Source organism: Podarcis raffonei, chromosome 7 (assembly GCF_027172205.1).
Source record: "Podarcis raffonei isolate rPodRaf1 chromosome 7, rPodRaf1.pri, whole genome shotgun sequence".
Taxonomy (NCBI): Eukaryota; Metazoa; Chordata; class Lepidosauria; order Squamata; family Lacertidae; genus Podarcis; species Podarcis raffonei.
The window spans coordinates 91,101,101-91,125,922 of NC_070608.1; the positions used below are offsets into that span (position 1 = coordinate 91,101,101).

The 24,822-nt window shown below is 43.2% G+C and overlaps 1 protein-coding gene and 1 long non-coding RNA gene across 5 annotated transcripts in view; both read right to left on the reverse strand.

Annotated features, from left to right (window-relative positions):
- Window positions 1-286: 286 nt before the first annotated feature.
- MTRR (5-methyltetrahydrofolate-homocysteine methyltransferase reductase) overlaps window positions 287-24,822 on the reverse strand; it is a 34,145-nt gene continuing 9,609 nt past the window's right edge. For 3 of the 4 annotated variants that reach the window (XM_053397525.1, XM_053397526.1, XM_053397527.1), the window contains exons 9-15: window positions 21,924-22,104; window positions 20,855-20,897; window positions 10,318-10,483; window positions 8,800-8,918; window positions 2,614-2,706; window positions 2,328-2,510; window positions 287-474 (exon numbers count right to left, since the gene is read on the reverse strand). In XM_053397525.1, coding sequence (XP_053253500.1) covers window positions 330-474; window positions 2,328-2,510; window positions 2,614-2,706; window positions 8,800-8,918; window positions 10,318-10,483; window positions 20,855-20,897; window positions 21,924-22,104 — 930 coding nt within the window. In that variant the 3' untranslated portion in view covers window positions 287-329. Of the gene's footprint in view, window positions 475-2,327; window positions 2,511-2,613; window positions 2,707-8,799; window positions 8,919-10,317; window positions 10,484-20,854; window positions 20,898-21,923; window positions 22,105-24,822 lie in introns of those variants that run through there. The other variant, XM_053397528.1, reaches the window with a different exon arrangement.
- LOC128418089 (uncharacterized) lies at window positions 4,501-6,273 on the reverse strand. The gene is made up of 2 exons (XR_008331659.1): window positions 6,195-6,273; window positions 4,501-5,701 (listed from the first exon to the last, which is right to left on the reverse strand). It is a non-coding gene; the product is annotated as an uncharacterized LOC128418089 (long non-coding RNA).

The following is a 24,822-nucleotide window of genomic DNA, read 5'->3' on the forward strand; positions in this document are numbered from 1 at the left end:
AGGATTGCTTTAAATATTTACTTCATCTGATGCTCCAAGCCAGAAAATAAACGCCATCTGACAACTTTTGCTGAGAAAATACCTACAAATTAAAAGGCACTGACAGATGGCATATTTGAAGAGTTCATTTCCTTGTGCAAAATGTCTCTGAAATGAGTGATTCCAACTGTGCAGGCTAGTAGGATAATATCAGTTAGGTATCAGACAAGAAGACTTTTGTCACCACCAACCAGCATATGCATAAAAAGGTTATCCATGGCTGAAAGAGATTGAAAGCTCTTCCCACAGATCATCAATGCCAAATGGAGTAAGCAGAGAGTGGCTAGTTCCTAGGCCCAGATGTCTTGCAAATATCTCTTCTCTTCTCTTAACAGAGCAAGCATCTTCAGTGCTTCCAGTTTATCAACTCCTCTCTCAGAAGTTAAGATATCTACTAAAGCATCGTTCACATCTTTAGCCATATTCTTTGCATCTCTGAAAAAATGGGAAAAATCATCATCAGTCAAGCAGACAAACTAGTATTGTTGATGGAGGTGGTGTCACTTTCAGACAATTATCAGAAAGAGAAGAGTACAATATGTGTGTGCGCGCACGCGTAAAAGAACTGGTCACATTTAAAATCAATTGACTGGTCAACTGGCCATGTATTATCTGACATATTGTATAAAGTCAATCACGCCATTGTAAGTTGACTACCCCTTTCTAACTGCACACCTGAAAAGGCAGAAGTTTTTGCTCTGCAGTCCTGCTAGACTGTGTATGTAGAAATACAAATTCTGTTTCCCCCAGAATTTGGACTATAACAAAGGTTTAGAATTTAACTTGGTAACCTTTAAGCTACATGCTAGACTGGGAGGTTCTGCCCCACTGGAATGAATGGGAGTTGTTCAAATGTACTGCTATACTTTTGCACATTTCCAATCCCCCCCCCCCCCAAATACAGCTTGTGCAGGAGAACCACCCAGTGGATTATGCCCATAGGGCTTTAGGATTCAAACAAGTCTCTCAATTAACTACATTTGTACTAAATAAATACTTAGAAGATCTGACCAATGTTTAGGCATTATTTCATCTGCCAAGCATCTAAGCTAAAAGAGGGGCAGTTGGATAGAATAGGGCTCTTGAGATGTTTGAGGTTAAGTTGCTAAATAGCTATTGACCTGCAGGAAAATTAGATGCTGCAAAGCATTTGGCACTTGAAGGAGGTTTTCTCGCCCTACGCCACAAACTGCTGACTTTGACAGTTCTACACTCAAGGATACTGGAGGGGTGGAAGCTTTAATGAGATTAGAGGTCATGGCTCAGTACAAACTCTGATAATGCTAACTGAATGCACCTCTTACAGCCTTGAATTCCACAATCTTGAACCACTGCATTTTCCTTTAGGTTAACAGCCTACCCAACCTTCTCAAAGATCCCTCAAATAAGGTTTATGCATTTTATAGACACAAGGCACGGTCCAGCCAAAGTTCAAACACTTCTAAATTCTACTGATAGGTGAGTTTATGCACATTCTCAGATTCCCACTACAGTGGTACCTCGGGTTAAGTACTTAATTCGTTCCGGAGGTCCGTTCTTAACCTGAAACTGTTCTTAACCTGAAGCACCACTTTAGCTAATGGGGCCTCCTGCTGCCATCGCATGATTTCTGTTCTCATCCTGAAGCAAAGTTCTTAACCCGAGGTACTATTTCTGGGTTAGCGGAGTCTGTAACCTGCAGCATATGTAACCTGAAGCGTATGTAACCTGAGGTACCACTGTACTGAAATTAATGGGACATAACAGGGGCTAACCACCAAGATGGTAATAACCATGAAGTTTAGGTTAGCATATGCAACTTAAGAGCAGCTCCACTGGGTGAGATCATGTCCATGTAAAAATGACACCAATCAGTCCTTCTGTTAGTGCCAGATGAGTGGAGACTATGCTTGTGTCATCAGGGCATTTAGGGTACTAACATGGCCTTCTTATTTCTCTCTAACACCCTTGTTGCCTTAACTTGCACCCTGGCTTGCTCTATTGTCTTGTCTCAACAAGCCCCATACAAAGCTTGCTGCCCTCCCTTCCAGTTCACTTTTCAGCTTGTTAAGAAGCTCTCTGGGCAGCTCTTTCTGCAATCCTCATCTTCTCACAATCAGCGACGTCATGAAACTGTGCCTAAAGGGAGTATTCTCTTCAGGAAAAGACAAACAAACCCACCAGCACACCTGGGCTCCCATTAATTTTGTTTTCTCATCTTTTGCTCCCAGCTCTTGCTAATCTAAAAGCAGTTAACGGTTCTACAAGTTCTTGCAAATCCAAGTTTCATAAAATTCGGCATGACTCACCCGCACACGTAAAAATACCCTTTTTCCTGCAGCAGAATCCTGGTAACCTCTTTGCAGTAAAGCCGAAGGTTATCTTGCACGTATTTAGGAGTGGCAGCTTCTACTGCAGCTGGGGCGTCTCTTGAGAAAGAAACCTTCAGGTGAGTTAATGTGCCACTTTCAGCAAAGCACCTGAGCTCCTCTCTGAAAGATAAAAGTTAAGGATCACTGCAAGGGTAAAGACATAATTCCCTTGCACAGCAGCTTAGGGGGCTGAGAGGGAAGAGAGCGCAAGGCAACAACTTACTGGAACAGGTAATCTTTGACCTGGTGGCGACAGCCAAAAAACAACCATGTCTCTCCAAATGTCCAGTCTTTGTGATCTTCTTGGAGCTTCTGTCTGAAAAAGAATTTTGAAAAAAACTGTAACTTAAGACTGTGCATGCCCTATACTTAAAAACAGCAGCAGCAGCAGCAGCAGCAGCACAAAACAAACCCAAGTTCTGCATCCTGTATTACAGCTCTCTCCAACCGGCTGGGGCTGATGGAAGCTGGAGGCCAAACCTCAAGATGGCCCCAGTTGATAGAAGCCTGCACTCGTTATGCTGGTTTACATTTATTTCGCATCATTCATTCTGGCTCTGCTTGTCATGGGATAGGCCAAGAAGTTTATCTTCAACACTCTTGACTACCTGAAATCCTACAAAGCCCTATTATCAGGTCTGAGATTTCACCAAACACTGTCCATAACATCTAGCAGGGGTCAGCAAACTTTTTCAGCAGGGGGCCGGTCCACTGTCCCTCAGACACTGTCGGACTATATTTTTTTTTTGGGGGGGGGGGGAGAAATGAACGAATTCCTATGCCCCACAAATAACCCAGAGATGCATTTTAAATAAAAGGACACATTCTATTCATGTAAAAACACGCTGATTCATCCATGGGCCGGATTGAGAAGGTGATTGGGCCAGATCCGGCCCCCGGGCCTTAGTTTGCCTACCCATGATCTAGCCAATCTACCTTTCTTGTCATGGGGAGTGTGCACATACAGCCCTGATTTTTTTTAATTATCTGCACTAAGGGCACACTTCAAATCTAGTTTCCACTTCCTCTGTTCAAGTATCTGTGAGCACTGTTATGAGTAGGTTTGCTCCTGATCACGGCTGTTTGAAAAGATCCTTAATTCAATATTCTGTGCTACAATACTGCAACACAGGGAGACAAACACTAAGGAAGGAAGGAGGAGGGAGAGAGCCTAACCACTCAATTCAGTGGCATCTTATGGGCAGTGGATCCAAGATGCATACAAAATTCCTCACTCACATCACTAGATGAAGTCATTCAGTGTGCAATGGGCTGAGCTGTAGGTATCTAGATGTCACCTCCATTAAAGTAAACATGGAGGCCACATGCAGGGTATAAACATGCATATATAGCAGCACGAAGGATTCTGGACCAGACTGTGCCCACTGCTGCAAAATGTGAACATCCTTCCTTTGCCTCCTAAGTTTCTAGGCCTCATGATAACGATTCTGCTGCTTGCAGGGATATGGATGAAGCCAGTCAAAGAGGGAGCCATGTGCCTTTTCTAACGGCAGTTCACAGCAAAATCTTTTACACATGTTACTTGAGGGCACGTTGCAGTGACATGAAGAATCAGAATGACCATTAAAAAACCTATTCATAGATCCTCTTGCAGGCTGGAATAAGAGAACTCAGTAATGATTAGAAATGATGTCCTCATTTCTTTAAATCAATTTAAAGAAAGAAGATTTCTGAAGTAGACATGAGGCCCGAAACACCTTTCTTTTCATCCTTATTATTTAATCTTTTGCATTTATCATTGGGACAAGGCGGTCTGAGAATATTACACCGATCCTGGCCCAATTGCAATGGCTGCCAATTAATTCCCAGGCATCATTCAAAGTGCTGGTTTTGACCTATGAAGCCTTAAATGGCTCAGAACTGCAACATAAAAAACTAAAAAAACAAACAAATGCGAAAAAACCTGAAGCCTTTTATAGGCATTTTGACAGATGATATTCCAAATGATAAGAGGGTTTTCCTGTACGCAACAACAGCAGCAAGAATCTTGATTGCCAAAAATTGGAAGGGAGAGAAAATTCCAACCAAGGAAGAATGGCAAAATAAATTATGTGAACACTTGGAACTAGCAAAGGTGACAGAGGCAATCAGGAATCAAACAAACCAAAAATTTAAAACTGAGTGGAAGTTTTACAGAGTACACTTAGAAAAACACTGTTCCCAAACAAAATCTCTAATATGCTTTAATTTTCGCAAATTAGTTAACAGACAGATAATTTACGTTATGTGAGATCAATGAATTGAATTTGAAAAAGGACACAGTTAAAAAGAAAAAGAAGGACCCACAATGAGGTGAAGGGAAGTCATTTTCAAAGATGTTGAATTATTCTGGTTTTTCTTTATGTATCTTATGATGTTTTGAATAATGAATTGAATAACTGTAATGATAAGTAAACTTAATAAAAATACTGCCAAAAAAGAAAAAGGGGGGGAGGAGGAAGGACCTTTCTGAGTCACTGACCCTGGAGAGCAGCGGCTGCCAGCCAAAGCAGTCAATCCTGGGCCAGCCAGCCAGCCTGAATGAACACAAGGCATGAAACTTCCTCGAAAGCAGCTGAATGGTTGCCACGAACAATGAAGCTAGTTCCAACCTTTAGAGAACACTTATTTATTTAGTTCATAAAATTTATATACTGCTTGATTGTAAAAAACCACACACCCTCAAAGCGGTTTACAAAATGAATGAAACAATGAAATTATCAGTAAAAAGACAGTTAAAAACAGCTGTTTAAAACATTAAAAAAAACATTAAAATCAACAGTACGCTAAAAACCAGATAAAAGCACCTGTCAAACTTTTGCTTATCTGTATAGGCTTGCCTGAACAAAAATGTTTTTAGCAAGTGCAAAAAAAGAGTACACTGAAGGTGCCTGCCTGGTGTCAATAGGAAGGGAGTTCCAAAGTGTAGGTGCTAGAAGATCGGTTTCTTATGTGGCACCTGTTGCAGTCTGAAGCCCTTGAGTGGGCATCCATGAGGGAAGGAGATCTAGCAGAATGTGGGGCACTGGCATACATCATATATGCAGCTCCTGCTGAATTAAAGTTAAAAATGAATGGGGGGGGGGCGCCTCTCCCCATATGAACCGCATTGGACTCTGCATTCATCCTCTGAGGCCCTTCTTTGTGTGCCTCCTCCTAGAGAGGTCCGGAGGGGGACAACACAAGAACGGGGCCTTCTCTGTAGTGATTCCCCATTTGGGGGATGCTCTTCCCAGCGAGGCTCGCCAGGCATCTTCATTATATATTTTTAGGTGCCAGGTGAAAATGTTCCTCTTCAACCAGACCTTGGGCTGATTAATATTCTACAAAAAATTTTTTCCTTCCAGTATTGTATAATGAGATAAGAATCCAATGTCTTTGTTCAGACCAGGTCTCTCCATGGTTTTAAGTTTGGTAATGAGTTGCAATTCAGCAGCTTCTCTTTCCAGTCTATTTCTGAAATTCCTTTGTAGTAAAACAGCTACTTTGAGATCTTGTCATTATACATGACAAAGCCATTTTTCACCTTCTCACCCCTTGTTTTTTCCTGTAAGACCTATTGCAGTCGTTAAGAGTCGTCAACAGGCTCATCACAGCTATCTGCCAATCACCCATTCCCACCACCCTTCTGAGTAATACCCCTCCCCACCTTCTCACTATATAGAAGGATCTGGCAACTTCTGTTTCAGTGTATCTGAAGAAGTGTGCATGCACACGAAAGCTCATACCAAGAACTAACTTAGTTGGTCTTTAAGGTGCTACTGGAAGGAAAAAATTTTTTTGTTTTGACTATGGCAGACCAACACGGCTAATATTCTACAGTCTTTTAAATGTGTCTGTGGGAAGGGGGTTTATTGTTTTGTTGTTTCATTTTACTTATTTTTGTCAGCATCGCCCTTGAGCCAGTGTCACCAACTGGACTCATCCACTTCAGCCCCGACTGGGCCAGGCAAGCTGGGTAGCACTTCCAGAGACCACCTTCTGCACAGGAACAGGTCAAAGTGCCGTGGACTCACAGCTCAGAGCTGTGAGCACCGGATTCACTTCCACAAGTAGACAGTCGTCACACAGCAGAGTATAGCAGAGTATAAACGACTTGGAGAGCAGCTCTGTAGAATAACTTATTTATTCTATCTACAACTATTATACAACTATATACAGAGCTAAATGAGGTCTAAGCATAAAGAATGCTGCACTGCACTGAGTGTCTGCAGCTGCTCTTAGCAGCAACCTTATCTATACACATGATCTCTAACACTCAGTCTCTCTCTCTCCAACACACTGACTGACTGACTCTTTGATGTGGTGCTGGAGCAGAATAAGTAGAGAGCAGAACACTGCTCCTCCTCTCTGGAGAATCAGCAGAGATCATCAGGAGATTCTTGGATATGGGAGGGGTGAAATTTCCTCATCTTTCATGTTTTTATCCTGTATTTTACTCTCTGAACCACTCTCTGAACTCTCTGAGATCTTATGATGAAGGGCATTTATTTCTTTAATAAATGATGAAAATAAATAAAATTAATTTATGCCCTAACTTTTCATTAAAAATTGCCCAAGGTGTCTGTGACTATTTAAATGCCTGGTGAATGCAAACTCCCTCCCTTTAGGTTATCATATTCTCCATTTGCACTACGTGATATCCGCTCAGCACCAACAGTGGGCTCACAGTGGCATTATACCTCTCAAATACTTTCTATTCTAACTACATCAAAGTTTCAGCCCACTTTAATTCACAGCTGCTACAAGCTGCCTTTCAATAAAATACTCAAGCCATTGAAATAATATGGAATAAATTAGTCACAGCAGCTTGTTAAACATCACGAGTTCTCATTATTAGCAGTAATGATAGCAAATCTGTTTCCCCTTCATTCTGGAAGACAGCTTCTGGCTGTCCCATGTAACACTTTCCCAAGAATTTATTACCCAGTTTAAAAAAGAAATCATTTGGCTTTGCAACAATTCAATTTCATGCTCCACATACAGATACGTCTCTAGATTATTTTCCCTACTTCTCTACCCTAAATTACAAAAACCAAGGCAGCAAGTTGACACTTTAAAATCATGTTAAATCAAATGTGAATTTGGAAAACACAGAACTACAAAGATGAGAATCAAATGTTGAAGGCAGGACATTTGGTACATGCACAGCTTAACTTCAACAACAATGATCTTCAAGCCTGGTTGATGTGCGGGGAAAAAAATTAAAATCTACACACCCTACAAGAAAACGTGTTTGGTGTGTGGAAAACAACAATCTGTTAGCCTTAATGCATTGCTCAGAATTACTGAGCTAAATGAAAACACAACAGATAAAATCAAAACAGAGTTGGAATGTGCAATCCTGCATTTCAGCCCTTCCATACATCTGTGGTCATAATGTATAGCTTAAAGTGTACAACATTCCCATCAAGCCTTCATTCCGTGACCAGGCATATGTCAGATAAGGTGGCGTTGACTACCTTTTTTAAAAAAGAAAGCAATTCATAAACCTAAGAGATATTAATTGAAGGAAAGGCAGCAGAACATTACCAGCGGCCTCCAACATCCCATAGAGAATAACACTGGAGACTGATGCACTTCATGGTCCAATCTAACAGACTCCTCATTATTTATTTAATTCATTAGATTTATATATCGCCCTTCCTCATAAGATCTCAGGATGGTTCACAGAATAAAATACAGGATGTAAACAAGTAAAACAAAAAAGCAAAACAACAATCCCCTTCTTTTATAGTCACATCCCTTCAGTATGAAAAAAATCCTTAAATGATTAATGTAATTCAGTGGTAAGTAAAATGTGGAAAATAAATAAAAAATGGTTGCCCTTTCTTCTTCTTTTTTGACATTGAATTGGAATGGTCACACTATAAAAAACAAAACAAAACCCACCAACTTAACTGTGATCTCCCTTGTGGCAATACAAAGTTAAGAGTCCCTTTCCCAAGACAGGGCTCCTTTCTACTCACAAACACGGAGACCATCAGATGGGGAGCCCCTTCCCTGGAGGTAGAGGGGTGTGCGTGTGTGTGTGTGTGAGAGAGAGGAGAATCATGCGGTTACAGTATTCATGCACATGTCATAACCATGTGGGATGTTGTCACCAGGAAGTACATGACGAGGGTCTCAGCTGCCCAGCCTCAGCCCACACAATCTACGTGGGTGAAGATCCATTTCTGTACATTATGCAAGACACCAGATAACTTTCCCTGCCTCAGGGGATGAAGGACTCTGTGCCTTTGTGGTGGCTGATATATATTGCTGAATCTGTCTGCTTCCCACTAGTATTTTTCACTCTGTTCCCCCCGTCCTCTGCCACGGGCATCTCCAGGTGCTGTGAATTACTTTCCTAAACATTACAAGCTAGCAAGGAGGAGAGGTTTTTTAAAAATATAAATCATGGGCTTACCTATGTTGCAGGAAACCAATAAATGGTGCAATTCCAGTTCCTGGACCAACCATAATAAAGGGAATTGATGGATCCTCTGGTAAGTGAAAAATGTTTGCTGGACGAGAAGATATGGAAATCTACAATGCAGTTCAGTATCATTAAAATGTAGATGAGGAGAACTAGCAGATACATTTATAAACTATACCCTTCTTCTAAAGATTTGTATTAAAAAATGCACTGCCACAACACCCACTAAAATAAAGGTCTTCCACATTTTCCTAAGAATTAGATACACCATGAGCTAAAATCAGCACAGCTACCCTGTTCCCCCGAAAATAAGACAGTGTCTTATATTAATTTTTGCTCCCAAAGATGCGCTAGGTCTTATTTTCATGGGATGTCTTATTTTTCCACGAAGAAGAATACGGTACACATTTATTGTTGAACAAAAAAAGAGGAAATTTATTACCTGTATACTGTACAACGCCTTACGGTAGCTTCGGGGGCCTTATATTCCGGGGTGGCCTTATATTTGGGGGAGGCCTTATATTACAGTGAGAGGCAAAACTGGAAGTAGGTCTTATTTTCGGGGGACGTCTTACTTTCAGGGAAACAGGGTATTTCACAAATTTCCATGTAAAACACTCTTTCTCCAACTGTAAGGCACATTAAGTCCTGTGCTGTGACACACAACCCAAGGCACTTGCTGTTGCTAGCAGCAAGTATTTGGGTGCCATGAAGTAACTAGCTGGAGTAGCTGCCATTTCTCTTTGGGCTACGAAGTGCCTCATACTGCCACAAACCAATCCCTGTAACCAAGTTTTCCATTTTTCAAATGAATGCCAAAATCCTTATAACTCCCAGACAGACTTCCACAGAACACTTGCAGAAAACATGCACTCTTTTATTAATTGCCCATTTTTTCTCAATTTAAATGACCCAAATATGCAAGAGTGAGCTGTCTCCCCCAGGAGCAGCTTAGCTGCTCCATCCTGGACCATCCTGTCAACTAAGTCGTAAGGAGCTTTTTGTGTTTTTTAAACCACACATCAGGTGCAGAGGGGTGGAAAAACAATCATCGACTCCAGCAGGAAACCTAGAATGTTCATTCCTCCTTGAACCATTCAGTCTGTCTTAGAACAATACTGACTTCAGCAGTTTCAAGTCTGGATCTAAAACTTGCCATGCAAAACCTACTTTTCATTTTTAACCATATACATCCATCTTTCACATGTCCTTTCCTGGTTCTTTCACTTCTTATGCAACCCTCCTTTACTTCCAAAGTGGGATGCAACTGCAAGCCCCAGGCCCCACAGTTAGAGATGCAGGTACTGGAAAATCCTATTAACTGGATTCATCTAAAGAAAAGAAAAACCTACTCCATTTCCTAAAATAGTTGCAACATCAGTCTGGTTACTGCTGCCGCTTCCAAGCCCCCAAATCATAACAAAGTGGAAAAGATGGCCTTTATTTAGGAACACACAAGCTCTGTCTGTACCCTAAGAAATGCCCAAGAACTTAGCTTTCTTCTGATACCTTTGGAATTAGGAGCTCCTCCGCTTTTGTACTTGACTGAAGGATTGGGGAAACCAGCTGAAGCAGCCACCCGGTGCACACCCCTCTTCGCAGTTCACCTAGATGGGTGGGAAACTCCAGAACATTAAAGATGAAACTCATCTTTCCAGACTGAAATAAACTGGAGCTGCAATGAAACAATTAAAAGGAAATCAAACGCTTGGGACAGTTAAAGGAAACAACTATCTCAGTGTAGGAAAGGTCAGGTGAGAAGATATTGCATCTCACCCCCCACACTGCAAATGGGTATGAAAAACCCCATCTGGGAAAAAAAATTAAGTAAATCATTTTCTCTCCTGATAATGGTTATACAAGACCTTTAAAATGATTTTTACTGAGGATCTTGTTGTAACATCACATTGTTACTTGCGTGCACCAATGAGCCATCACAGAATAAGCACCACACACAGAATTTCTGTAATGTCTCAGAAAAAACAGGTTCCAAAAAGTTCCTTCATGCATAGAATCATAGAATCATAGAATCATAGAGTTGGAAGAGACCACAAGGGCCATCGAGTCCAACCCCCTGCCAAGCAGGAAACACCATCAGAGCACTCCTGACATATGGTTGTCAAGCCTCTGCTTAAAGACCTCCAAAGAAGGAGACTCCACCACACTCCTTGGCAGCAAATTCCACTGTCGAACAGCTCTTACTGTCAGGAAGTTCTTCCTAATGTTTAGGTGGAATCTTCTTTCTTGTAGTTTGGATCCATTGCTCCGTGTCCGCTTCTCTGGAGCAGCAGAAAACAACCTTTCTCCCTCCTCTATGTGACATCCTTTTATATATTTGAACATGGCTATCATATCACCCCTTAACCTCCTCTTCTCCAGGCTAAACATGCCCAGCTCCCTTAGCCGTTCCTCATAAGGCATCGTTTCCAGGCCTTTGACCATTTTGGTTGCCCTCCTCTGGACACGTTCCAGTTTGTCAATGTCCTTCTTGAACTGTGGTGCCCAGAACTGGACACAGTACTCCAGGTGAGGTCTGACCAGAGCAGAATACAGTGGCACTATTACTTCCCTTGATCTAGATGCTATACTCCTATTGATGCAGCCCAGAATTGCATTGGCTTTTTTAGCTGCCGCGTCACACTGTTGGCTCATGTCAAGTTTGTGGTCAACCAAGACTCCTAGATCCTTTTCACATGTAGTGCTCTCAAGCCAGGTGTCACCCATCTTGTATTTGTGCCTCTCATTTTTTTTGCCCAAGTGCAATACTTTACATTTCTCCCTGTTAAAATTCATCTTGTTTGTTTTGGCCCAGTTCTCTAATCTGTCAAGGTCGTTTTGAAGTGTGTTCCTGTCCTCTGGGGTGTTAGCCACCCCTCCCAGTTTGGTGTCATCTGCAAATTTGATCAGGATGCCCTTGAGTCCATCATCCAAGTCGTTGATAAAGATGTTGAATAAGACCGGGCCCAAGACAGAACCCTGTGGCACCCCACTAGTCACTCTTCTCCAGGATGAAGAGGAACCATTGATGAGCACCCTTTGGGTTCGGTCAGTCAGCCAGTTACAAATCCACTGAGTGGTAGCATAGTCAAGACCGCATTTTACCAGCTTCTTTACAAGAATATCATGGGGCACCTTGTCAAATGCCTTGCTGAAATCAAGGTAGGCTACATCCACTGCGTTCCCTTCATCTACCAGGCTTGTAATTCTGTCAAAAAACGAGATCAGGTTAGTCTGACATGACTTATTTTTCAGAAATCCATGCTGACTATTGGTGATCACAGCATTCCTTTCCAGGTGCTCACAGACTGTTTGCTTAATGATCTGCTCCAGAATCTTCCCTGGTATTGATGTCAGACTGACTGGGCGGTAATTATTTGGGTCCTCTCTTTTCCCCTTTTTGAAAATAGGGACAACATTTGCCCTCCTCCAGTCTGCCGGGACTTCGCCTGTTCTCCAGGAATTCTCAAAGATGACTGCCAGTGGTTCTGAAATCACACCTGCCAGTTCTTTTAATACTCTTGGATGCAGTTCATCTGGCCCTGGAGACTTGAATACATCTAGACTAGCCAAGTATTCTTGTACTATCTCCTTAGTTATTCTGGGCTGTGTTTCCTCTGCTGAATCATTTGCTCCAAATTCTTCAGGTCGGGCATTGTTTTCTTTATCGGAGAAGACTGAGGCAAAGAAGGCATTGAGGAGTTCAGCCCTTTCTGTGTCCCCTGTTTGCATTTCACCATCTTCTCCTCTGAGTGACCCCACTGTTTCTTTGTTCTTCCTTTTGCTACGAACATACCCATAAAAGCCTTTTTTGTTGCTTTTAACCTCTCTAGCAAGCCTGAGTTCATTCTGTGCTTTAGCTTTTCTGACTTTGTGTCTACACGTGCTGGCTATTTGTTTGAATTCCTCTTTGGTGGTTTCCCCCCTTTTCCATTTTTTGTACACATCCTTTTTTAATCTTAACTCAGTTAAAAGTTCTTTAGATAGCCACCCTGGCTTCTTTAGGCACCTTCCATGTTTCCGTCTCATTGGTATTGCCTGAAGTTGTGCTTTTACTATCTCCCTCTTAACAAACTCCCAGCCATCATGAACTCCCTTTCCTTTTAGTATTACTGTCCATGGGATCTCACCCAGCACTTCCCTAAGTTTTATGAAGTCGGCTTTCTTAAAGTCGAGAAATTGAGTCCTAGTATGCTTGGCTGCTCCTTTCCGCTGTATAGTAAACTTCAGAAGAGCATGATCACTCGCGCCTAATGATCCTTCCACTTCTACCCCACTAACCAGGTCATCAACATTGGTTAGGACCAGATCTAAAATGGCTGTTCCTCTTGTAGCTTCTCCCACTTTCTGGACAATGAAGTTGTCTGCAAGGCCAGTGAGGAATCTGTTTGACCTTATGCTCTTGGCTGAGTTTGACATCCAACAAATATCCGGGTAATTGAAGTCCCCCATTACTACTATCTCCCTTCCTTTTGCATGCTTGGCCATCTGTTCCAGGAAGGCATCATCTATGTCCTCCGTTTGGCTTGGGGATCTATAGTAAACTCCCACAATGAGGTCACTGTTATTCTTCTCTCCCTTAATTTTGACCCAAATGCTCTCACTTTGGCTTTGAGGTTCTAAATCTTGGATCTCTTCACAGGTATACACATCCCTGACATATAACGCCACTCCTCCTCCTTTCTTGTCTGGTCTGTTTCTCTGAAATAGATTGTATCCCTCCATTATTACATTCCAATCGTGGGACTTATCCCGCCAGGTTTCAGTGATGCCTATTATGTCATATTTAGTTTGCTGTACCAAGAGCTCAAGCTCATCTTGTTTATTTCCCATACTTTGCGCATTAGTGTACAGACATTGAAGTCCATTAATCATTCCCCCGTGTCTCTTATTTAAGGATTTTTTCCTCCCACCACTAGGTCTGCGTGCTGTTTGCTCCATTCGGTCTATGACATTTGGATGATCATCTTCATCAATTGATAGACTCCTACCTTCAGGAGCACTGTCTCCCTCCCCCACATTAGTCAGTTTAAAGCCCTCCTGATGAGGTTTCTGAGATTTTTTGCAAAAACATTCCTACCAAAATACTGCAAAATCTGCCCTAATCAGACAAAGGAAGCATAGGGAGCAAACTGCCAAGACTGGAGGAAATAATTTTGGTTTGGGAAACAAACTATCAGGCATTAACTTTAAAGTCAAGGCATTTGTTTGTTAAGCAATGGCCATTGGCCAGAAATAATAAAAAAACTGTCTGAAGTAAGAGAGGAAAGCCGCAAGAAACTACTCCGCGTTGATATATAGTTTTATTAGTATTTATCAGCTCTTCTAAATTTTTAACTGAGCTTAGCAGTTTTAAATTATCACTCTTTTTTATTAACTGCCAAAGGCCTATTTTTATCCAAAAGGGGCTCAGCAAGCCGCCCTATCTTCACGGAGCTGGTAATTAGCAGACGGGGGAGGTCAGCTACTCCTTCGGAAGGACGCCGAGCTTTTATCTATAAAAAAAGGAAGGAATTGAAGCTGCTATAACCCCAAGAAACACAAGGCAAGTTCAACCCGATAATTATTCCAAGGGACTTTTGTTTTCTTTTCTTCTGCTTCGTTATACTGCCTAGCTACTTTATTGGTCACGCCGTGAGGCTGTTGAATGAGGGAGAAAGACCTAGTTGAATTTTAAACGAAACAAGGCACAGTGTGAAAGCTTAAGACCAGTAATATTTTCTAACATTTTAAATGACTGATACCTCACAAGTCCCGATGTAAATTGCTGGAGAAACTAACAAGTTGGAGAGGTTGGAGAGGTTTAGGAGGCAACTTCCACAAATCGGCACTTCTGCTACTGTTTACTCCAGCTTAGAACAAGAGATAAGCCGTCGTTAAGCAAGCACCCCCTACCATACACCCATATATACCCATATACCCACTATGGTCCTCACTAGGAAAAAATACAAGGACCAAGGAATTTTGCCTAATTCACCGCAGAGCCCGATGGAGCGACGAAGGAGACAAAGTAAAATTACCAGCTACTTTCCTCAAAAAGACTCGAGCAAGAGAACTCAGAATGAGAGTATCCTAGATGTTGCTATGCCTTTGCCACTCACAGTGTTGGATTGGTCAACACAGCTAAAGGATTTGCAAACAGACAACAAGAGGACAAACCACCCAACAAATCTGGCCCAAGAACTTGCCATAGCAGAGAATGCTACAAAGGTTAACACAGCCAACACACCTGATGCCAATCCTCATTTGTCACCGCTGGAACTTGGAGGTAATCTTTCAACCCATTGGCTGAAAGCCAATGACTGCGGAACAAAAATGTGGGGTGATTATCCTCAGGAGCAGATATACCAGATTTCTAAGGATCTCCTTAACGTTAAAAATTTCTTAGCGATAACAAACGGGCTGCTCCTGACCCTAGTGGATAATTTCAAACAACATGTGAGCGCTTCAGACCAGAATACAAATCCCCTAGCCAGCCCGGATCCACCTCTCCCCAGCAAACCCCGGAGGAAAAAAGCCAAGCCTAAGATGAAGAAAAGCAAAAACATGAAAAACCCAAGGCGGCTTAAGACAACTCACCGCACCTGTAAAAAATATTGGCAGAAGCTCTTTAACCTTCTTCCATCTCTTTCCACAAGTGGAACAAACAAATCCAACTCGAGTGCCATCAAAGAGACACGTAAAGTAGATACACCCATAAAAGAATCCAAATCAAGCTTTGAAGAATCAACACCGAGCTGGGACAAAGGAACTAATCCATCTGCAGTTATACCGCCCCAGAGTCCTCTTATGGCCAGCACAGAATCTGCAGACAGAGGTGAGCAGGCGACCCAAACTATTGAGGGGAACCACTCCTCCCAAGTTCGACAGATGTTGTGTCCCAAAAGAGAATGGAGTTTAGTCCTAATCCCACAAAAGCTTGTCTTTGCTAACTACCCTAAACCGCATAGATTTTATGCAGGGTTGGACCGTATAGACCACTTTTTGTCCATTATAAGTGGCATTCTACCGGGGGTAGTAAAAGCAATTGACATAGCCGCTATAGAGTATCTACATCAAGATGATTGCTCGGTACGAGCATTGATTACTTTTTTAGATCATAATCTGGCCAGTTTCATCTTTAGAGCTAAAAACCTATTCAAAAAAGAAAGAATAGTCCTATTAAGAATATTTGAAAATAGAGCACCTGCAACCTCTCTGATGGGGCCCAAGAGCATAGGAATGGAAGTTCACAAAGGGGAAAAAACCAACCACCAAAACCATCGAAATAGAAAGCATAAGCTCCAGCAGGATCATCCCCACCAAACAGCACCAAATGAAAAAAAGGAAGCCTCTCATCCAACTAGCGTCGGGCCTCTCACGTGGGATAGTGAGGACTCCGCTTGGGAAGAAGAACTTTCGCTGATAAAGCGATTTTGGTCACTGCATTCCCCAGCTCAAACTGAGATCCTGAAAAGACTTGATCTACTTCGAAGCAGACTAGAAAAAAAGGATGATCAAGGTGAGACAATGAAGGACCCTTATGTGCAACCCATATCTCCCAAATGTCTGGTGGATAAGAAGACAGTGGGAGGCACCTTTAAATGTGTAGACGTGGAATTACAATCTGAGCCCCCTGTGATGTACAATAAAGTAAGACCAAATCAAGGTGTGAAACCTCAAAGCTCCTGGCACAGCTATCTTAAATTGTCTCCGAGTGAATTAGCTTCCCCTTCAACTCCAAAAACTAGCCCCAAATCACCAAGAAAAGAGGACCACTACACTCTCTCCAAGCAGTCAGCCCCGAAAAGAGCCAACGGGTGTGTTTTTTTAGACACCAAAGAATTGCTGGACATGGTGGTGTCATAGATCCAGCTCCCCGAAGGGCCCGGGGCCTAAAAGTGCTGTCTTGGAACATCGCGGGTTGGCACGCCAAGAAAAATAACCAACAATTTTTGTGTTACCTTAAGCAATTTGACATCATCTTCTTTCAGGAGACATGGCAGAATGACCCTATATTTCTTAATGGGTATAACTGCCACTACCTGCCTGCCTCTCCATCTCTGAGGGGCGGCAGATCTAGTGGTGGCTTAGCTTGCTTCATTTCCACGGAGCTGGCGCATTCTCTAACAGCCCTACCTAGCTGCAATTCTGTAGCAACAGCCGCTCTACTTAGCTTCAAGAGAACTACTCTCTTGCTGGTCAATGTCTATATTCCCCCAGGCCAAAAAAACCCCGTTGTCAAGGCTACATGGGCTGAGCTAGAGGCGTTTTTAGAGCCTCTCGAATCTACTTACCCGTCTGCCCTGACCATTGTGTGCGGAGACTTCAACGCTCGCATAGGAACAGATGACAACAGTCTATACACTCATTTCAACCAATTTATGGACCCCGAAGAACTGACGGATATTGGCGCGACACGACTGTCCAAAGATAGCAGAAGTAATTTCTCAGGTCTCTGCTTGGTGCAGGCTGCCAGACGGAGGGAACTGCTGATATTAAACGGCAATATAGAGGGGGACCGCCCCGGGGAATATACCCATTTCTCCAAGGCTGGGGGAAGCGTTATAGATTATATCTTAATCTCAAGATTTGCTCACAGCTTTGTAAGGAAGTTCCAAGTGGGCCACAATATTCTGAGTGATCACCTGCCTCTAATTTTAGAGCTTGCAGGTCGGCCTTTTGACTATTCTATTGCCGAGCCACAATATATACCTTCTGCAAATTTGGTTATACCTGCCCCCAAAAGACTTAAATGGTCCCCAATACTGAATGAAAATCTAACCCTCCTTCTTCAGTCAGTGGAGTTAAAGCGTATTCGCTCCGCTATCGTATCAGGCAATTCAGTAGCTGCGATCATGGAACGCTTTAAATTACTTTTGGAAAGATTGAAACCCCATTTAACAACAGTGATACATTGCTCCGCTACAAAGAGGGCAAAGGACGGAGCTAGCTGGTTTGACCTGGAGTGCAGGCAAACAAGGAGACAAACGAGAACAGCCTACTGGAGATACAGGAAATCAGGGACTGCCCCCCTACTTAACGCTTATATTTATCTGAGACGGTCTTACAAACAATTACTAAGGAGAAAGAAATTGGAAGCTGAAAGAGCCGCTTGGCACAGTTTGGTTAAGGCATCGCACGAGAAAGATACTACTTGTTTTTGGCGAACCATATCTGGTCTACTGGACCAGGAGCGTACTAATTCCATCTGTACAGTGGAACCAATGGAGTGGTTGCGCCATTTTCAATCTTTGTTCTATGACCAGGAAGCCCAACATTACAAACTATGCATCCAGTTGGAGGACCTACCTCATTGGCCACCAGTAACTGCGAAGGAAGTTGAGAATTTAATCGCACAACTAAAGAACAACAAGGCCCCAGGGAATGATTACATCCCTGCTGAACTTCTGAAGTCCAACATTGGCTGGTGGGCCCCCCTGCTGGCGTCTTTATTTTCTTGGATCGACTCAACGGGTTTACTCCCAGATGGTTGGTCTGAGGCAATAATTATCCCAATCTATAAAAAAGGACCCATGACAGACCCGGCAAGTTATAGACCAATCAGCCTTCTGCCTATACCGAGCAAACTATATGCCAAACATCTTTATACCAAGCTAACTAGCTGGCTGGAAACTGAAGCCATTCTAGCGGAAGAGCAAGCGGGTTTCAGGCAAGGCAGATCCACCATAGACCATTGCTTCATCTTAGCCTATCTAATTGACAAATATGCCAAAAAATCCCGTGGGGTGTTATATGCAGCCTTTATCGATCTAAAGGCTGCTTTCGATTCAATTCCACGTGTAAGACTCTGGGATAAATTGAGCACATCAAGTATAGACAAAAGACTATTATTTCTGATGAGCTGTTTGTATAAAGACACGGTGCTGCATGTAAGAACTTCGTTAAACGGCCATCTTATAGGACCAGTTTCTGTCAGTAAGGGGGTCAAGCAAGGTTGCATCCTGGCCCCAGCTCTATTCAACATCTACATCAACGATATGGTTAACTGTTTGTCATCTCCGGACTTCCACGCCCCCAAACTGGCTGACAAAGCAATATCAGTGCTTTTGTACGCTGACGATGCGATACTCCTATCCCGAACAAGAATAGGCTTAAATAGGCTCATAGGTGAATTCTCAGCATACTGTAGGAGAGAGCAACTTGCAATAAACTATCAGAAAACCAAAACTATGGTTTTTGCAAGGAAACACAGACAGTATAGCTGGAGGATGGATAACCAGACAATTGAACAAGTCAAAGCCTTCAAATATCTGGGTATCGTTTTCCAGTCGACTGGGTCCTGGGATGTCCATCAAAAATGTGCCAAAGAAAAAGCAGCTCAAAGTATCAAGATGCTGTCCCGCTTCTTCTACACGAAGGGGGGCAGATACATCCCAGCAGCCCTTGAAGTTTATCAAGCAAAACCTCTGGCGCAGTTACTGTATGGGGCCCAAATCTGGACGGGGAACCACTGCTCCAGTCTTGAGTCTGTCCAGTCTAAATTTCTAAGGCAGATTCTCGGTGTCCCCCCCTGTGTTCCCAACGCAGCATTAAGACTCGAGGCCTGCCTTCCATCTGTGGAAACTCGGACTTGGCAGAGAACATTCAACTATTGGCTTCGTCTTAATCTGAATCCACCTGGTCTACTGCCTTTAGTAATGCAAGACTCTCACAAAAGCAAGTGGTTCAAAACCGTGCATCAAAAACTCCTTACATGCGGTCTGCACTCACAGTCCCTATTATCAATGGGCCTCATCAAAGCAAAGAGTCTAATAGGCCAGCGCCTGAAAGACATCGAACGACAAAACAACCTGACCATCTTAAAGAAACTGTGCCCATGGTATACCTACTTTCCCCCTTCTCATTTTGACTCTCCAGCTTCATACTTGTCTAAACTAACCATCCCGAAATACAGACGTGCCTTTACATTGGCTAGATGGGATGTTCTTCCCTCTGCTGTACTCGAAGGTCGTTACCAAAAGACTCCATTTGAAAAACGACTCTGCCCATGTGGAGATGGTAACACGGAAACAGTGTCTCACGTCCTTCTTTCTTGCCCCCTCTACAAAGACCTAAGGAATGAGATTATTACTCCACTCATTCTCTCCAACCCCGGCCGTTCATCAGACATTACACTGTATTTTCTATTATCTGATACGGAAAGTCAGATAACAGAGAAGGTCGCGAGGTACATCGAGAGAGCTGCGAAATTGAGGGCCACCATCTGAGTGACAGACTTGTTCATCCGACGGACCATCTTTTGCCTGTTCTTTTCCTCCTTTTATCTCTATTTTTACTTTTAACTCTTGTACAGCTGTGGCCTGTTGGCTTTGCTAATAAAGTTTTGTTGTTGTTCCTACCAACCGTTGTGAGGTGCAGCCCATCGCTTGCCAGAAGTCCATCTTCAAGAAACTGCATTCCGTGATCTAAGAATCCAAACCGTTCCTGTTTACACCATTTGCGAAGCCAGTTGTTCACTTCCACTATTTTTCCCTCTCTCCCTGGGCCACGTCGTTCAACTGGGAGGACAGATGAGATGACAATTTGTGCATTTAATTGCTTCAATTTCCTGCCCAGAGCCTCGTAATCTCTTTTGATCTTCTGGAGGCTATTGCTTGCAGTGTCATTGGTTCCCACATGAACCAAGAGGAAGGGGTATTTGTCAGTGGGTTTTATGATTCCTTTTATGCATTCGGCTGTGAGTCATCTAGTTGTTCAGTAATGAAGCAATGAGAGTTAGTGAAGTAGAGGCATACGGGAAATGCCTCCAGATGCCTGGGATCAATGTGTTATTTATTGAAAACATTTTCAGTTTAGCACAGGCTTCCTCAACCTCAGCCCTCCAGATGTTTTTGGCCTACAACTCCCATGATCCCTAGCTAGCAGGACCAGCAGTCAGGGATGATGGGAATTGTAGTCTCAAAACATCTGGAGGGCCAAGGTTGAAGAAGCCCGGTTTAGCACCTTAGGAGCCTTCTCCATCATAGGAGGATGAGGTCCAAAGAAAGAAAGAAAGAAAGAAAGACACCCAATTTATAAATAAAATTAAACTTAGATATTGCATTACCTTGCAGCCGAGTAGGGTCTGGCTTGCAATTTAGGAAGATGTTCTGAAAAGAACAGAAGTGAATGAATGCAAGATTTCACCCTTCCTTCTACTCTCACCTACCTACAGCATCAAGACACTTCCAATACTAAATGACAGGCATTTACATAACGCTTTAAAGCATTCCAAAGAGCTCGAAATACGTTATCTCGATAATTTTTATAAACAACCTTGCCAGATAGTCTAGTACTATTATCTCAATAATTGGAAGGAGTGGGGAGAAGGGAGGCAGAGAAAGATGGTTAGCCAAAGCTGAACTACTGAATATATGGCCGAGGTAAGATTTCTAGTTTCTAGTTCACAGCTTTCTGGCCACAGGTGTGGGGCAAAGGGCTGTAAGTCAGGAGCACTTGCTCACACATGTGCAATTCTAAACTACAGCAATGCATGGATCTTAAATTTAATGTTTTCAAATGAAATACATCTGGGATAGCTCAGTTGGTAGAGCTCTTCATCTCAGGGTTGTGGGCTTGAGCCCCACCTTGGGCAAAAGATTCCTGCATTGCAGGGGGCTGGCCTAGATGACCCTTGGGGTCCCTTCCACCTCCATGATTCTATTATTCTAATCACACACGTTTCCTGTATGGTCTCAGCAGGAAAATAAGCTTCACTAGTATGTATTTCTATATCTTCCACTGCTCCTAAGAATCGAAGCAACTTCTGAAATTATTTTCCCTTTATTTACCTGTAACATTTTAAAGAAGACACACCCATATGTACAAGTTTCAGAAAACAGGTGTCAACCTTTTGATTTTATTAAAAATGCCATATCACAATTGGTTCCAGTGATTGCAAATGTTATCTTTGACCCTGGCCCTGGGGTTCTACCCTGAATTCTAGACTGTTTTCTCTTAGCTGCTGCCAGGATGGAGATAGCTGCAAGAGAAAATCTTACTTTGCATTTCTGGTAACTCTGCCCAGACTTATAATTTCCCCGCAATCAGTGAACCTTATTTCCAAGACATCCATTTGCTACAATGGTCACAATATCTTCCTTTTCTTCCTGTGTCTATTCCATGCAACTACTCACCCAGGAGAAGACTTAGGGGAGGCTTGCAAGCTGGAAAAGCATGGAGTAAGTCCAACAAGCACACACCCACATCCCTTATGAAAGCATTGTAGTCAGAGGATCCTTGTTTGCTACACAGCTCTTGCAGTCTCCTTTTTTCTCCAGCATCAGTGGTGTATTCTACCAGAGAGCGCAAAAATGCCTAGCGGAAGAGAAGAGTCTGTTTTTAATTTGGTTTGATTATTCTCAACTTATGTTCCGCATCCTCTGTCACATCTGTGATAAACAGTGTTCCTAAGGATTCCTGTAAGGCAGGGGCTCTGCAGAACCTCACAAACATCAATAACCTCTTGCTAAAATGTCCTTTCGTTGTTTGGACCTAGTGGTAAAAAACTCTCCCAACTATGGTCATCTCTGCTCCCACTCTTAGCACACCCAGCTTTTAGTCAGGCAAGAAGTGACTTCAGCTGAGAGGAAGGGAGGCTGTCGGGCTGTACCATCCTAGGCATCTTTGCTAATAATATGCCTTTGAAGACAGAACAGGTACAGACAACCCTCTGTGAATCGGCTCCTAGTAAACCAGGTGGTTGAGGATGTTACGGGAACATGCCTGGGGACTGCTGTACCAGGAGAGCCATGCTCCAGGTTGTGGGTGGGGAATACGGAGATACAGGTCCCAATCCTAGTATGAGGAAATTGGTCCACAGGTGGTACCTCACACCCCTCCCATTTATTTGCTCCTTTATTAGGGGCTCCACCACTCCAGAATGTTGGAGGGGGTGCAACATGGGGGACAAAATTTAACATATGCCGGTCATATTTGACAATGCAAAACATCTGGTGTAGAGTGTTCTTGCAGGTGTCGCCTATAATGAGGCAGACAATAGTAGTTTCAGCTTTATTGGGTGTTTGTAAGGGCAAGATAAAGACCTTGTGGTGTTTCTCCTATGGATGGCAAGACTTGAGATTGCTAGGTGCTTGAAGGTTTGGAGGGAATGGTTATCCAAAACTTGGTGTGCACAGGTCTGGATGCTTGCTTTGGCTGAAAAGCTGACCTGCCAACTGAAAGCAACCAGAAAACTAACAGGCTTCAGACTCATTTTGTGGCACATGCCATAGCTCTATTTCAGATATCCAGACAGCATGGACTGCAATCCCCAGAGGTCTGGATGAATGGCTGGTGAAATGTACCACTGTCACTGCCTTACTCTTCTCTCCATTGTGACACGTAGCATATTTTTATGGTTCCAATTTTTGTTTTGTTACCTGAAAAAAGGTATTTTGCATTGTTACAATATTTTTAATAAAACGCTTTAAGAAAAAGATACATGGCTTTCCTCCAAGGAGCTCAGGGTTGCACACATGGCGTTATCTCACAATATCCTTTGTAATAAAACTGTTGAGGCAAGTCTTGAAAATCAGTTTGCAAAGGGTACTCGCCCACAGAGCTTCCCATTAGCCTTCTAGCCCAGTGTGTCTGTCATTCTTGGTCTAAAAGGAGAAGGCTCAAGGAGAAGGATGAAGCTGGGTAAAGCTTTCCTGTCTAGTCACCTAGGCAGCTTTTGCTTGGCACAGGCAACCAGGAGAGGCCAATTACATATCTTTTAGGCTGACTGAGTGACTTGCCCAAGCAGTTTGCGCACTGAAGCACCACAATAACAGCTGACAGAAGCAAACTGCATAAAGTATGTTAGTCACCATGCTGAGTAACATATACACGGGATGAGTGCTTTGGGTAGCACTCTGACCTATAACTCTGTAATTTATGAATGCCCAGGGTTGAGTCAAATGTGACTTCTGTGAACGGAAGGTCTCCTGAAATCAGGCAGAGGTTCCTGCTGAAAAGAGGCAGTGACTTTAGACAATTCCCCCTCTGCTCTGCAATCTCCAGAGCAGCTCGGAAGGGGGCAAGGGCAGGGAGATATTCCGCAACACTGTCTCCAGAGCAGCTCAGCAGGAGGACCACGCAACCGAAGTTCTGCTCATGGGAAATCAGTCTCCAAGCCTTTAAATGTGTGTTTAGAAGGTACAGCAGTTCATAGAGGCTGCTACATGTGGTTTACTGATGACATCTAGTGGTCTAGTGGGAAAGGCCCACCAAAATCAACCCACAAACATGTTTAATCTAGCACCAAGGGAAGATGTACAGTGGACCCTCGGGTTACGTTACCTTCAGGTAACGCAACTTTCGGGTTGTGAACGTGGCAAACCTGGAAGTGTATTCTTCCGGGTTTCGCTGCGCACAAATGCGCTCTATCGCGCTGCGTGCTTGCACAGAAGCGGCACCTCTTCTTGTGGATTTTTCGGGGTACATACGGACCCCCTGGAACGAATTACATTCGTATCCAGAGGGTCCACTGTATTCAAGTTACAAAGCCTTTCATCTGGCTGGCTGCTCATCGTTGCTGGTATCCAGTTACTGATTATTTTAGTTAATGGAAGAGCGTTGATAGCACAGATATCAATATAGCCTGCTTGTTCAAACATGTATTTGTTAACTATTCTTCCACAACTTTGAGCCCTGCAAAGGCAGCGCCTATCAGCACTTATTTCTTCATTGCCCACTCACTAGCAGCACTTGACTTCTTCTTGGACTCAGAGCAGCAGAGAGGAACAAGGCAGCTGTCGTGAGCAGCAAATTTCCTAATCCTCTCTGCTGCTCCAGGTCCAGAAAAAGAGGCCTGGTGCAGCAAGCCAAGGGCGAGTGAACGAGCAAGTGGCAGTGCAGAGAGAGAACCTGAAAGGGGTTCTCTGCTGATGGGTCTGGCAGTAGCTGGAAATGGGAGCTGCTCTAAGCATGGGAGGCTCTTGGCCAAGGGAAGCCTCATTCCTTGGCTTCAGTATGATCGGAATCCGGCCTCCTCCACCCCATGAACATTCCATGGCATCGCAACAGCTCACAAATGGGCTGACGGCTTCA